The sequence below is a fragment of the Anser anser genome (genome assembly GCF_964211835.1).
Source record: "Anser anser genome assembly, chromosome: 2".
Lineage (NCBI taxonomy): Eukaryota > Metazoa > Chordata > Aves > Anseriformes > Anatidae > Anser > Anser anser.
In genome coordinates, this window is record NC_139721.1 from 18779763 (window position 1) to 18795900 (window position 16138).

The 16138-nt window shown below is 36.0% G+C and overlaps 1 protein-coding gene across 1 annotated transcript in view; it reads right to left on the reverse strand.

Annotated features, from left to right (window-relative positions):
- Positions 1-1810: 1810 nt before the first annotated feature.
- The window catches only part of EMC2 (ER membrane protein complex subunit 2), a 41315-nt gene continuing 26987 nt past the window's right edge, over positions 1811-16138 (reverse strand). The window contains exons 6-11 of the mRNA XM_083822582.1: positions 14440-14525; positions 14214-14273; positions 11667-11748; positions 10429-10539; positions 7138-7242; positions 1811-2219 (exon numbers count right to left, since the gene is read on the reverse strand). Coding sequence (XP_083678708.1) covers positions 2133-2219; positions 7138-7242; positions 10429-10539; positions 11667-11748; positions 14214-14273; positions 14440-14525 — 531 coding nt within the window. The 3' untranslated portion in view covers positions 1811-2132. The remainder of the gene's footprint in view (positions 2220-7137; positions 7243-10428; positions 10540-11666; positions 11749-14213; positions 14274-14439; positions 14526-16138) is intronic.

The following is a 16138-nucleotide window of genomic DNA, read 5'->3' on the forward strand; positions in this document are numbered from 1 at the left end:
CAATATGCATCCTCTACTGTACTACAAACTCAAAAGATCAACCTACTCAAGCTTCTTTGTGCTACCATATCTAGAGTACTACTTTCAGTAAAAAACATTTGGAAATAATGTCACAATTTAGACATAATAAAGCATAGATTTACATTGAGGAAGGGTATATGAGGCAAAATCCCACTGTACAGAATGAATTCTGATTGCTGAACTGTTCTTTAGTCCAAGTAATTTTAGTCTACAGTACATCTTCCCACCATTTTTAATTTTAGAATGAAACCAAGTTATTGGAGATGTAGGTAAAATAAAAACAAGACTAATGAGGATTTAAAACTCTAGATGGCACACTCATACAATAAAAGACTATAAATCTGAAAAAAAATACATATAGATTCACCTATGAGACTTACTTGGTTTTCCACCTGAAATATACATAATCTATCTGCAAACACTGTTTTCAGGTCAGTTAGCGAATTGATGTCATAAAAGCATCTGCACCACTTCCCCAAGTTAGAACTGGGTAACTTAATACCATACTATGCAGGATTAGCAGTTTTATGTTTCAATAGTACCGAATTGAGTTAATTTGAGATTCTACACATAATTTACTCATTGCATAGCACCCATTCTGTCACACCATCATATTCACTGCTCATAGTAACGTATTTCATGGATAATGGGAACGAGATTGTATGTTTCCTAAAGACATGGATTCGTGCAACAACCAGTTACACATATTTTCAAGCTTTGAATCCACAGAGGTTTTTGTTGTTGCTTTGTTTTTGAGCAAGAATTCAGCTTTATTACCTCAAGCCCAAGGTCATCAACGCGCTGACTTTAACCTACCTGTTGACACAGAGCAGGCAGTATAAAATCTGACACCCATTCAGCTTGGATGGTGACAACAATCATGAAAATGACACCACAATATTTTTATTAGAATTTGTCAAGGGTATGTTGCTGTCATGTAATATGACTGAAGCAGTGATAAATGAAACGACAGCTGTGCAACTGAATTGCCACAGCATACATATGAACACCAGCGAGAACGATCAGAACTGCAAAATCCATGGGTGAGGGTGGCTGGCTAGTTTTCTGAGTAAATAAGCAAGCTCCTATAAGACAAACATGATACAGACTTGGAGCGCACTAGATCCTTCACGCTAATGTCTGTAAAAATACTTGCATCCTCCAGTAAGTACAAGGCAGTAGAACAAAGTGTCTCATCCTTACAGCGCAGTAACACTCGGTTACTGCAGAGAAGCTCACATACCATAGCTTGCACCGGAGTGAGCAGGCAGCCATACTGTGGGTACAAAATCAGTACAGATCAGCATGCAGCCCTTTATTCAGATGGTTTCTAAATTCATGATGTGCAACACACGTACAACAAAGGACACATAGAAGGAGTAAAAAAAAAAAAAGTGCCTATGCATATACTGATTGGAGAATTAAGTGGACATGGAACCATTTGCCTGCAAAGCCACAGAGATCAATGTCTTTGGCCTTAAGCCAGTTCAAGACACCCCCTGAAACAAAGTCTACAAAAAATTATCTCCATTTCTACAATACAATACCAGATGCCAATTCATTAATAAAATCATTAACTTCTTCCTCTAATAAAGTGTATTCATGCAGGATAACCTCTTCTTGATAATATGGTAAACAGTCTCCAGAAAATTTACATCTGTAGCATGCTTTACTTTACATATTTAACTCTTAAATACTTAAATATGATAAAAACTTCTAACAGATGTTATTATTCTACATATATAAATTTGTAACTTCCATTGGCAAGTCCAATAAATCACTGTGTATCTTTTAGTCATTTAACAAGTTTATTTCTACAAATTATGGCTTAAAAGCAGGTACTGTACATACAAAAATCTTGATACTGATGTGCAACTCATTACACTTCTTTATGCTGTCTTCGTTGGTAATTCATTCACTTCAGTGGGTATTTATCACATTTCTCATAGCAGCAATAAATAGTCATTTACTTCTCATAAAACATTATTTTAGATAGCCACATTAATCAATACAAAATTAATTTTTAACAGCATTTGAGTAACATAACCCATAGCTCATTAAAGTTTGATCAGGGAATCTGTGAATTTAATATTGCATGTCTTTGTGCCAACCTAAGACTGAGTGATTTGCAGGGTCTCCAACATGTCTTCCACTGCCTTCAAAGAGTATTTACTTTCTTTCTTACTGCGACCTGCAAACTGGAAAGAAAAAAAATATTTTTTTTCATATATAATAAACTTCTGTGCATAGATCCTGTGCAAGAAATGGTTCCAAAAAATAAGTATGACAAAAACAGCTCTAAAATTATTAACTATATTTACTACAAGCTCAAAAGCATGGCCTCTTTAATGTTTCATTAAAACACAGTGTTTTTACTACAACACTAGCTATGTTATCCTTCCCCTAGTAAGTCATGAAAAAATATAACAAAATCCTTAATTTCAATCATTTGCTCTGAATTTGGATACTGAGTACTAACAAATACTCCATTTGTAACAGTAACACTTATCTAATGACAGAGATCATCCTGTTGTTTTGTTTGCTCTGTAACCTTTAACACAAATTTTGACTTGAATTTTTGATGTGATTCAATATAGATTATATTCATGATTTAAACAGTAGCAAGACTTGGATTTGATAGCTAATCAAGAAGCTCATCTATTTTCTATTTTTATTCCAGCACGACAGAGAAAGCTCTACTTACCAAAATCTACTACAGAACAATGAAGTCATCATATAATTACATTTTATGGTTCAAAGTAACTGCGAGTAATGACCTTGTGTTTGATTGTAACCTACTGCTATAACATCTATTTCAGAGAGCATTTGAAATAAAGCCTGTCTTGATAACAAAGAAAAATACAGCTCAATAGATACTACTTTCCAGTGCTATGGCTTTACATTCCCTAAGATACATGCAGCCAAATTTGGGAAAGGAAGGGGAAGAAAAGTAGGAGATGTCGATTACTCCATGCTGACTTCAAAAGGGGCTTTCTAACTGCACTGACAGCTCCCGTCGCTCATCAGCCCCATCTAACAAAGGGGATTTATTGACTAGGTTGGTCTTCAGACAAATGAAACTCTCAAACATTTTAATACACCTGCATTAAAAAACAAGTTTTGCATTTGGGGTTGGGGAAGTGGTAAAGGAATTACAGAAGCAGCAACTATAACCTTCAGTTAGTAAAATAGCCAATTCTCTACCTAATTCTTAACATCTAAACACTCAATAAATTTTCAATTTCGTGTTTGTTTTTTTTTTTTTATTTCAAATACCACTGCTGCCTTGCATAGTTAGTCTTTGATTTATAATGTGTCCCTCCTCTCTTGTAATTAACTTAATTTAGCAAACTCTTCATGACCTGTTAAGAAAGATTAAGTCATCAGACCCAGGTAATATCACACCAGCAACAAGCTGCAGGTCCTGTTAACCTGCTTTTGACCCCTAGGCTACAATCTAACATTGGGATTCCCAATCAGTACCGGGTTCTTAAAGAAACAGCTTTGGTACAGTAAAGGAAAAGCTATTTCAAATTAAATAATTAGGAGAATGAAACAGCTATTGTGACAACAGCAGTTTGGGCACATATTGAAAACTCCCTATTGTCATACTTCTTGTTTTCAGAAGATGAACTGACATTCTCTGTTTTACTCTAGCAGCATGTACAAATCTATTCTCCAGGTTGCAGTTTCTATAATGCCCTGCAACAGTCAACTTCAGGGGAAAATCAAAGCTTTCATAGCATTCTCCCAGGTGAGAGAAGAAACCTCTGCTTGAATCTGAACTTAATACAGCATCTTCTTTTTCTTCATACTAAACAAGAACAAGATACTTGGGGAGGTCAAAACCCCTTCATACAAACAAGCAAATGCAAAAACAGAACTCAAAATCCTCGACAGAAGAATTGTTCCAACTCAAAGCATTTCAGAGACTCAATAAAAAAGCACAGAAGCCTAAATAGACTGTGGTCAAACAGTACATTTGGCAGAACACACAGAAAGCAGGCAGAGGAAAGCTTGAAAATAAGAATTTTACTTTTTTTCCTTGTCTTTAGGGACACTGAAAGCAAAACTGACACAAGACATTAGCTTAAAAATGTTACTTGTTAGTTTCAGGAGCGGCTGCGTTCATGATATTGACGTGTGCTTCAAGCTACACAAGCAAAACCAAACTCTGCGTCATAACAAACAGAAGTATACTTGGAAATCTAATCACTTCAAATTTGCCCTGACGAACAATTATTTTGTCTATTCTGCCATTACACAGCAATTTGACTGATTGAGCCGGAATCCATTTCTTAAAATCATGATTTAATTTTCTGTTTCCCAAATGGTTTGTAACAAAATCACCTCTCCAACCATAAATAACATGTGGATTGCTAACACAGAAGAATTTAGCAATATACCCAAGAAGCATGTATCTGGAAAATTACTGTGAGTAGGATCACATTAAAGATTTTTGTGAGCATTAATCAAACTTCCCTGCCTCTGCTGAAACACTTCTACCAGAGGACATGCTAAACCAATTACCTAATTGAGGAGCACTAGAGGTAGCCATAGTTTGTGTCGAGGTTAAAGGAACCGTGTGACTCGTGTCCTCAGCCAGGACAGTGAAAGGCTTCTGCACAGGATTGGCACCGACTGAATAATCCAGAGTTTCCCAGTGATAAAATAACACAAAACTAAGCCTGAACTTTTAACAACTCTTCAAATAATCAGTACTCCTGTAACATTTCAAATTAAAGTTTAATTTTGTTTGCTTTTTAAAGTTAAGCGGCCTAGAGAATGATGATGACTTTTTTTCTTTTTTTTTTTTTTTTTTTTTAAGAGCATGCGTTAGCAGCCAGGAATTCCAGCTCCAAGAGTAGCAGCTCTAGCTACAAAACCTTTCTGACTTCCTTCATAAAATTACATTTCTCCCAGATTAGGCACAGATGAGAAGTAGGAATCAGCACAAATGGTTACATATTTAACATCAAGATAATAATATTAACCAGATAAAGCACAGGTATTTGATGATCTTAAAAAAAAAATCCAACCCAAATCCAAAAACTTAATTGGACTGTTCTTTATGACCACATCTTTCTGTAAAGAAACTGCTCTGTAGTCTGACACTGCTGAAAGTAGTGAAAAGTAATAGAAAGTAGTATTTTCTTTTTACACTCAAATACTCTCTTTTAAAATGACAATAAACTAAAATGTTCCTCTGATTTCAAACAGGAATGCACAGAAAAAGCAAAAATCATGAGCCAAAGAAAATTACCTGTGAGAGCATAAAAGAACCAGCAAAAATATTTAAAGTAAACTGTATGAAAAATAAAAAAAATGCAACTATAGCCAGTGTTGGATTTGAAAAAATAGAGCAGGTTTCCAAAATTACTAAGCACGCTGTTTGTACTTGAAGTTCAAAATCCAGACTGAAAATGGGGAAAGATCCCATTGCAAGACAATTGCTCGAAACTAACTTTTTGAATATCTTCATATTTTAAAGTCACAAATGCACATAATTTGACTTGGCACCCATGTCAGGATTCAAAATGCATCTTATTCTCTAGAACATGACTAAAGGAAAAATTGCATTTAACAGTGTAAGAAGGTCCAACTAATAAAACATGTCAATGCCAAACTCAATAGGCTCTTAAGGCTCTTATTTCACTTTGCAAAGAACTTTGGATAATGCTTGGAAAGTGCAGAAGATTTATAGTGATAATATGGGTATCTAGCTTAAAACCTGGCTAGACAATCGTCCACTAATGGAGGAAGGCTGTGAGGGCTTCCACTGGCACCAGCCACTGAGGTTTCATCCTTAGGTCCAAAAGATGACAATTTCCAAGCACTCAACACACTAAGGGAGCAACAAATCAGTACTGACTCATAGGGGAAACTGCCACCTACTACATCACCAAACACCATTTGCTGTAGCAGTTGGATGTTGTAAGCCTCTGACAAACACTAGAGTGGCCAAACCTTTCTGCAGTCATGTCAGAGTAACAAGCTCAATAGGGTTGGGCTGAGGAAGTCCTGTCCAGCTGTAGTCACTAGAGCTTCTTATTGTACTCCTCTGAAGATGAAAGGGGTGTTCACACCAGTTGCTTGCCAAATCCTAGGTTGAACAGATACACTTTCTGCATAGCTGAACTCCCCCTATGATTCCAGTCTGATATGGTGTTTGTCACTTCATGTTCCAAACAGCTAAAAAGAGCTGCTAAAGTGTGCAATGCATCACAAGAGTATGAAGTCTCAAAGAAGTTATGACATTTGTTTTAAATACATAGTTGTGTTAACATGATCTGTTCTGGTAAGCATCAACCAAAAGTGCTTAACATAGGTTCCAAAACAATTTCACAGAAACAATGGCATTGCACTTTCCAGTAAAAATAAAGAACAGCAACAACAGAAGTAGTCATATTAGAGATAGTGATGCTAACAGAAAAAGCTATGTGGAGGAAAAAAAAAGAAAAGGCAAGCTTATATGGCTGTGAGTCAAGTGACTGCAAACTATCCTAATTAAACTTTCATTATAATTAGAACCTGGAGATGCATATTTCTAAGTCTTAATCGTGGTATGCCACCAACCCACAGCCAATACTGACTTTACATTCCCATTCTGATGCACCCTGAAGGAGGCCATTTCCCAGAAACACTAATGGGTCTCTACTGGTGCTTTGAACTGGAAACCTTAGTCATAATACTCATTTAAAACATGTGTTCAAGGCCCCTCCAATCTAAGCAGATCATTTTATTAACATGTAAAACATGGAATAATAGTTTTCACCCCAAATTCACATATCTTTTAAAACCTATCTTGTTCTGTCAATAGTGAGTCTATTGTGTATTCTGCTCTTCAAGGTTTGCTTTGTTTGTTTGTTTTCTCTCATAAATCCTGCAGGACTTGTGTTTTCCATCGATATTGTGCTTACTGGAATGTCAGACATACTGAAGTCAAAAATAGTCCTCCTTATTTATGGGAAATGAGACACAAGTAGAATTCAATAAATCAAAGCAAGTTATGTTGACATACACACATCACATCTAACCTGTTGAATGGTAGTTGATAAAAGTGCAGACAAAACTACAGAGTATGTCGAGAGTATCAGAAACCAATTATGTACTAACCTGGTATGCTCTGTTTATTTGATTAGCTGCCCAGCTGGCATATTTCATATTATCTTTTTTCATTTTTGCGCTTGCTTTTGGGTTGGATGCAATATGGCTTGCAGACTAGAAATGAAAGCATAAAAAAATAAAAGCAGTATAGCTACAAAATATATGTACATGAAATAAACTGAGAGTACTTAGCACCTTTGCATACAGAGCCCCAGTAACAGCAGAAACAGAAAAACTGGTAACTGGTAAACTGCATCCAATTAAGAATTACATAAACTATTTAAGCTATTGTTTGTTCTAATTAAGGCTAAAGTAGACTTAAGTTCAGTTGTGTACTGAGTTAAGAACAGAACCTGGACATAATCAGCCAACCCAATTTGCTTTTCCTAAAGTAAGAGTTACAAATTAGTTTTTCCTATTTGATTTCTTATCAGAGAAGATTAAAAATGCATCATTTGTGTGTCCAGACTGCCATTTTTTTCTTGTGACATTTGAAAAGTTTTAAAAGTAGGTTTTATACAAAAACTATGCCCATCTTCACTTGGAAGAATTACTTAAGAACTTAACTCATCTTGGAGACATTTCCACTTATACAAATAAATCCACTTTGTAAGGAATCTTTGCCATTCTGAGTGCAAAAGTACTCGAGTGCAAAGAACCTTACATTCATCAATGAAAACCTATAGAGATCTCAAGAAAAGAGCATGAAGCCAATGTCTACTTGAGTACTACATTTAGAATTCAAACAATTTTCCCCTATTGCTGCAACTACTTCCAGGAGTGAAAGGAGTGGAAGAAGAAGCCTCTACAAACTCATGAATGTTCTTTCTGAAGTCAAGTCTGCATGAATTAAATTTGCAATCTAGTATACAGTCACGGCCCTAAGCTGAGGCATAATTCTCTACAGTTTCCTGACTTTGAGGAAGCATTACCAGTTTCCTCAGCAGACGCAGCCAGAAGTCTTTTTGGAAAATTTACCATGGTTAAAGACTGTCTTCAGGGACTACAGATGCTGGGCATGTCTGTCAAGAACTGAAGTAGCAGCCACAAGAAAAGCTGATCCTAAAGTCTAGAAACAACATTAAAAAGAAACTAGAAGCCAAAGGGAAGATACAGAAATAGCAATGGCAAGCTGAACTTGCAAACATCTCCTAGTGAAATCTGTCAGCCAGCTCCACGAACCTGAAGAAACTGACCAGTCAGTGGTGTACTTACATTGTGCAAACCAGGGTTTGTTTGTACAACTTTCAGGCAGTGACAAAACCAATTTTCTCAAATTCTTGGGTCATATTAGCTCAAAGTGGACTGTCAGATCATCGTGGAAATAACAGGCTCTAAGTCTACCTTACAGACTGAAAATAACAGGCAGGACATTAAGATCTGACAGAGGACAAGTCCAATTGCATGACGTTCAACAAGGGTAAGTGCCAGGTCCTGCACCTGGATCGTAACGACCCCATGCAGAGGTGTAGGCTTGGGGAAGAGTGGCTGGAAGGCTTCCCAGCAGAAAAGGACATGGGGATGCAGGCTGAAAGCCAGCTGAACATGAAGTGGCCAAGAAAGCTGATGGCATTCTGGCCTACATAAGAAATAGTGCAGCCAGCAGGACAAGAGAAGTGATTGCCTCTCTGAATTCAGCACCGGTGAGACCTCACCTCGAATACTGTGTTCAGTTTGGGGCCCCTCACTGTATGTGGGATATTGAGATGTCTGAGCATGTACAGAGCAGAGCAACTGCAGCTATCAGGGGGGCTAAAAACAAGTCTTACGAGAAGCAGCTGAGGGAATTGGGGTTGTTTAGTCTGAAGAGGAGGCTGAGGGCAAACCTCATTGCCCTCTACAACTACCTGAAGGTAAGTTGCAGCAAGGAGGGAGTCAGTCCCTTTCCGCAGGTGACAACCGATAGGAAGCAAGGCAACAGTCTCAAGTTGCACCAGGGGAGGTTTAGACTGGGCATTAGTAACAATTTCTTCACAGAAAGGGCAGTCGAGCATTAGACAGGTTGCCCAGGAAGTGGTGGAATCCCTGCCCCTGGAGGTATTTAAGAAATGTATGGATGTGGCACCAAGGGACATGGTTTGGTGATGGGACACAGATGGTCAGTGGTTGGACTTCATGATCTTGAAGGTATTTTCCAACCTAGATGATTCTTTGACTCTAATTACTATACTAATGGCCAGTCACATTCTTGTCAATAGTTCTGTGCAGACTACAGATTCAATTTGAAATTCTAGGAAGTTCTATTTAGAAATTGGACTGAGAAAAACAAAAACAACAGTTTTTTTTTTTTTTTTTTTAAGTTATCATAGTACAGTACTACTCTTCGGCAGTTCAACATCCTGCAGAGAAGAGTGTAACTGCAAATCCTTTTTCAAGAAGTTACCTTCATGTGTTAATTATCATAATTATTTGGAAAACATGGGCAAAACTTACAGCTTAAAAGCACTTCAACTAAGGAGACAGACTACAACTGCAAAGATCAGCTTCTTGTAGTTGCAGAAAATACCCAATCTCAATGCACTTTATAAATAACACAAGCAAGGTGGCATCTCGTGATGAAATTACAGTGGAGCACAACTGAACTCCTAAATGTGGGGATTTACAGCCATCCAAACTGTCTGAAGATGCATTAGTGTAAGTCACCTATCAATACTATGTGACTGAAGCCTCTGGGAGCACTAACACCCCAAACAGCTTGAGGTAAAGGAAATTTTAACAAATAATAATGATTAAAAATATTTTAAAATAAATTAATCTTTGATAAAGCTGACCTGAAAGATAGCTTGATAGCTAAAGACAGTTAACCTTGGAAAATGTTGTTAACCTTGACAGTTAACCCTGGAAAATGTCTACATCGATAGTCAAATTATGTGAGAATATCCATGGTGAAAACAAGAAGTTAAAAAAAAAAGAAAAAGACAGTGTTTGAATTTAGATATGGGAAGTACATGAAGGAGAGACCTTGCTTCTATAGGAAAGCACATTCAAAAGCAACTGGAAATTACAGTCTAAACTTCTTAATAAAACATTTTGAAAACTGATTAATAAAGTATCATTACCCTATCCGGGATATGGGAAGCAAGATGCACATACTGGAATAGGGGTGACAACTTCAATGTCTTTTTACTACTTTTTGATCACTGGCATAAAATTATCCATACTCAATATTTAATGACAGTGTTAATAAACTAAACCACTAAGTTAAACCAAAAGGAAGAAAGCCCAGCAAATAGTAAAAGAAAATATACAAGCATAAAGATATTCAAAATGATAACATGGAAAATATATAATCAAGCTCACCATGTAAAGTCCAAACAAAGCTCTCATATTTCTGTTGTTAAGCTTCAGTGCTTGTGCAAAATACTTTCTTGATAGCTCAAGGTTTTCAAGCCCCCCTTGAGTGTATTTAACCTGTAAAAATGATAGGCTCTTGAAAGCTGCATGTCATCCATGCCTCTAGCATTCGCTCTTGATTCAAAGATATTATGAAATTTCTTGTCAAGTTTGTTTCACACAAATATTTCAGATAAGTTCTACCAAAGGCAAAATACTGGCCTGTGAGAAATGTTAACTCTTTTCAATAAACACAAAAATATTTAACTATAGAGAAAAAAGTCAGTGTTAATTTAATCAGTTACTAAAAGAATAAAAAGTGATTATTTTGCACCTATTCATACTTACAATATTGGGATAGTCTCTTATGAAATTATGACAAACTCTCAACCTAAAGCTAAATTCTGACTGCTATAAATCCATATTAACTCTAAGTTCCTTCAGCATCTGATACACCAGTACAGAAAACAAGTGTCTTTCATTAGCTATTCAACTGCAAAATAATGTACAAAATTTAAAGATCACTCCACTATTTTCTACCCGTTTTGCCTGTTATTAAAACAACGAGAAGAAAGATAGCTATTAGAAGACATGCTTCACAGATTTTCTACCACAAAACTATTTAGACTTTCAACTTTTGTTGTTAATTCAATTTTATCCATTTTAACAAAACAAATCCAATTAATTCCACGCAGTTAAAGTATAGTTTAGGAAATAAAATATCATACATCTGAAAAAATGAATACAAATGACTAAAAACCTTGAGCTAAAACTTCAGTGTCCTCTTTCTGCCCAGTGCTCTTTCAAGAAAATAATTCTTACTTGAAGGATTCCAAGACCTGGCTCCACAACAATAGGTAATACATCATAACTTCCCAGATATGATATATAGCCTTCCATTACTGTGGAAAAATTTTACTTCTCATTTGAAAAGTACATAAACATTTCAACAAGAATTGCTCATTTAACAGGAATTTTTATCCTCAATAGTTCCTGCCCTTACTCTATTTATACATTAGTCACATTGAGCAACAAAACATTTTTTTTTTTAACGTACAAGCTCTTTGAGAAGTTAACGTTCTCTGTGCACTCTCTTACATCTCCTAGGGAAAATTAAAGAAACTATTTTTATTCTGTTTTCACCACTTCAGCAACATAAAAGCAGAATACATTTAAACATAATTGATTTTTCTGAAAATACTTACTTCAGCATATTGCTGACAATACAAGTGGTTGTGCGGATTAGTCATCATAAGCTCCTCTAAGCAGAAGGCTGCCTTTGCATAGCTGAGAACATAAAAACAGTGGCATATAAAAACAAAACAATACACAGCTCTCTCCCTCAGTTTCTCTACAGTGCAATAAAAGAAGCCTTACTTTTTTCACAAGTCCATGATTTACAATCAAAAGAAATGCTTTATTTTTAAATGATGTTTGAAACCACAAATCACTATTTTTTACATTATAAACAGTGAAAAATATACAAAATGTAATTGTCTAAGTATATATGGAACAGCTTATAGAAAGCATAAAAATTTAGCCATTTTTATTAATAAGTGCCATTCTTATTAACAAAAGTAATGAGTAGCATCAGGTATTATGTACTAGAAGACACCTAACACAGACTACAACATAGTCCATGTTTTTTTTCTCTACAAGAAAATTCAGCTACATGATGATTGATATAGCAAGCTATAGATCAGAGCATTTACACTGTTGGTTGTCTATCTACCAACAGTCAACCACAGAAATGTGATCAAAAAACATATAAGTTCTAAAACTCAGACAGTCCAAATACATGCAAGAAAATAGCATTATACCAGTCCAAACTGGCAACAACTTATCGTTGCAAAAGAAGAGGCTAGTACTCGTTCTTTATATGAAAGCTTTCAGAAAGAATTACAAGACAAGCTTATAACAACTTTGTTCGAGTTAATAAAAATCCTAGCTTCACAATATTTTGACTAATAGGGTTTCCTGCAGAATTTGCATCTTCTACAGATATGTAATAGCACACAGACCTTAAATGACAGGAGTCTAAAATACAGAGAGACAAAGTTTATAATGCCAGTGTTGGTAGATACTTAATATCAGAGTAAAAGCAATCTAGCAACAATGAGAATATTAAACCACATAATCAGCCAAGTCTTATTCCTTAAAATACACTTTTTTTTTTCTTTTTCCTATGAACGTTGTAATGGTCAGATATATATCTCAAACGAGATATCTCATTTGGAGATAAAAGAATAGTAGCTCCACTCTCCAAAACAGAAGCCGCAGTCCTCCTATCAGGACAGAATGAGGACTATATAAACCTTGTAAATGTAGGTGTGTTTATTAACAACAGTATCAGCACGGTGATTTCACAAGCAAGACAGAATTTGTGAGACTGATAAAACAAGTGATGAAATATTTCCTTTATTTCTAAAATTAATATTTAGTTGCTTTTTTAACCAAGACTGCATTTTTTCTCCAAATCAAAATCATTGTAATAATACATGATGCTCATAAAATAAAACTACAGTGAGCAGAGTCAACTTTTTCAATAAATTGGAGAAAGTTCAACTTTTTTTTTTTTTATTACAAACCAAGGCAAATACGAGCAAAACCAATTTCCTTCTCAGGCTTTATTATATGATTTTGTAATAAAGATTACACACACAAAAAAAAAGCTGACAAAAGCTGTAAAGGAATACGCATTCCGTTTATTCCATTATAGCCATATTCCAGCTCCAACAGATTTGACAGCTTAAATATATTTCTAAATATATATGTATACATAATATTAAATTTCTATTTTCTTGGAAAAGTTGGTGAATTTCTCAGGAGAAATGGAAATCTTGGACATCAAAATTCTAGATTAATCCAAAAGTCAGCATTTGAAAGAGTTTAATAATTATTTTTGAGAATGGGGTGGAAGGAGAGACAATGGGGAACAAATTTTTCATCGCAGTGAGAATGGCTATTTCTTGAGAATTTGATTCTTTTACTACTCTCTAGAAAGGAAGGAAGGAAACAATGTGATATAATTTAGGCTGGGCTGAAGAACTAAAGTGGGGGGGAAATACGCCTTTGGGTGGGGGTTAGAATTAATGCCGTGATATTAGAAAACTTGCACTAAGGCTTTGAGCTAATCCTCTCACACTGGGATTTCCTCCTGTCACTACAGCAATAAAAAAAGCTAACAAAAACATTAAATATCCAATAAGCAAGTTACTACAACATTCAGCATTCTTGATTGCACTGGGTTTTGTACCCAGGCGACCAAATTCCTCTAACTCTGGATCCATGTTTTATTTATTTATTTTTAAAGGTTACTAGAAGTTCTTGTAGAGGTAGGCTAAGAGAAAATAAGAATGTTACATACAAATGATGTGATGAATTGTTTTTAGAGGTAAAGAATTTAAAATCTATAACTAGTAAAAAACATCACTTGAATGAAAAATTATAGAAAATGCATACTGCTCATTGCCACACTTAAAACATTTCTTTTAAAATAGTGGATTTAAAAAAACGACTGAGACATACAGGTAATTAAGTAAATTGTTTCTGTTTAAAAATCAAATATCTTGTTAAAGCACTAGTAGTCAGATAAGGCTGATTCTGTGTTAATTATTTCCTGACAAAGCTGATATTGGAAATGAGACTATACTTTCTAACACTAGTCCTTCAAAACAATCACCGAGGTCTTTGATTTGTACAGAGAGCATTTCAATTTAACAGTTTTTATGTGGACTTAGCAAACAACTTACTCATGCTCATTGATGTAAAGTTCTGCAAGTTCATGCCAAGCTTCCTGGTCTCCAACAAATCTGTACAGAAAAAGGCAAGAGAGGAAAAAAAGCAAAAAGAATGTGTGAAGAGATTCTGTAAATGACCAGCCTGGAAGCAAAGCGTAAATCAAATGCAAATTCCATTTTAATTAAAAAGATTTATCAGAATAGCAAAACACAATCCGTATTCTTGTGAGACACTCACTGTTCCAGATACTCATTCAGCTCTCGGATGGCCTCAAGATTTTTCCCCTGGGCTTTTCGAATGGCAATCTTACGCTTTCTTGCTGCCTATGGGTTGACATTAATAAAGGATTAAGGTCTCATAATTCCCTGGGTTTTTGTAAAGAAAGCAATTTGACTGTGCAAATTATTATCTCAATACCAGCGGAATTCCACTGCAGAGCAACTGCTAGGTTGGAGTTTATAAACATACCCTATGACATCCCACTGAGAGATTGAAAACCTCTTCTTACAATCACATTATGTATGCCTTTCTTTGGAAGTACCAACTGTATGCATTATTTCATTCAAATAAATGACTGTCCAGATTCCGATAATTACAAAACAGCAGGGGACGCTAATCTTCAGCCATTCCAAAGACCCCCACCTTGCCATTCACGAGGTCCATGACTACAGAGGAGAGATGGGGACTGGGCTTTAGAGAATCCCACAGATGCACCTTGGTTGCCACTTTATGGCTTTCAGCCACTTTTAAAGATTCTTGTCAAAGTGCTGAATGCCATCTTTTAATTCCTGTTGAACATGCACCAACCTCATAAGCAAGCTTCTCACCACTCCTGAAGCACAAAGTAGGCTTTTCAATGTTAAGGGAACATAAAGCAGCCATTTCAATGGCAAAAGCTAAGAGTACTCCAATACGTAGGTAGAAAATGTGTTTCAACATAAAAAATATAAAAACAAAGAGTTAAGAATTATACTGCATTCATATTTCAAACTCCATATAAGTTGTTACAGAACACCAAAAGAAAGGCTACAGAGTTTTAATAGATGATTATTCTAAATTTCAGTCCAAAATTCCAGTTTCTGAAGTTTTCTAGTTACAGTTCTCTAAAGGCAGAAAAAAATTCCTGACTCTCTAAAACTCCCTACCTCTAGGAGTTTTAAATCAAGGTGCACTTCAGGTGTAATTCAAAACAACAGACATCCGTCTTGCTAGCAGTCTGACACAATTTGACAGCACCACACCTCCACCAGCCTGAAAGTCATCAGACCGGGGGTCTGACAGAACAGAAGGAAGAACGAATTCCAGCACAAAGTGCCCCGAAGAACGAACGCCATCTGGGCTATTGCTCCATGAGATAATACTCACGAAAAATCTGTATGCTTTTCCTGTGCCATTGCTCATTCCCCTCGTACCTCTCAGCTCACTTCGTACCGTATGAAGTGGTTACACAGCTGGGTACAGCCTTACAGAAGCCTTGACTGCACGGGAACAGACACCTCTTCCACAAAAACTCAAAACATTTTAATCTTTGACATCAAGATAGCTCTGAAATTGGTTTCTTCACGATGTACCTTCCTAAGGCAACAGTCACGTTAACCCTGTAGGGGTTTCTGTATTTTTACGGTATTTTAAACATGACTGTTCTTTTACGTAATTTATCTTTTAGTCATCGTTTGACAATGTTAATTTCTCCTGGAAGAGCACTGGAGCGCATCATTTACGTAAACTAGTTCAAGCTGGTTAGTAACACAAGAAACCAGCATAACTAGAAGTGCTTTTAATGCTAACTGTCAGCTCATTCTTTCCTTCAAGCTCGTCCCCTTCACCTCCCTCACAAACACATATTCAGCGCGAATGCAGTGAAAATGACTCGAGCTAAAAGTATTTCACTCTTCTGCTTAAACACAGTGAAAATGACTCGAGCTAAAAGTATTTC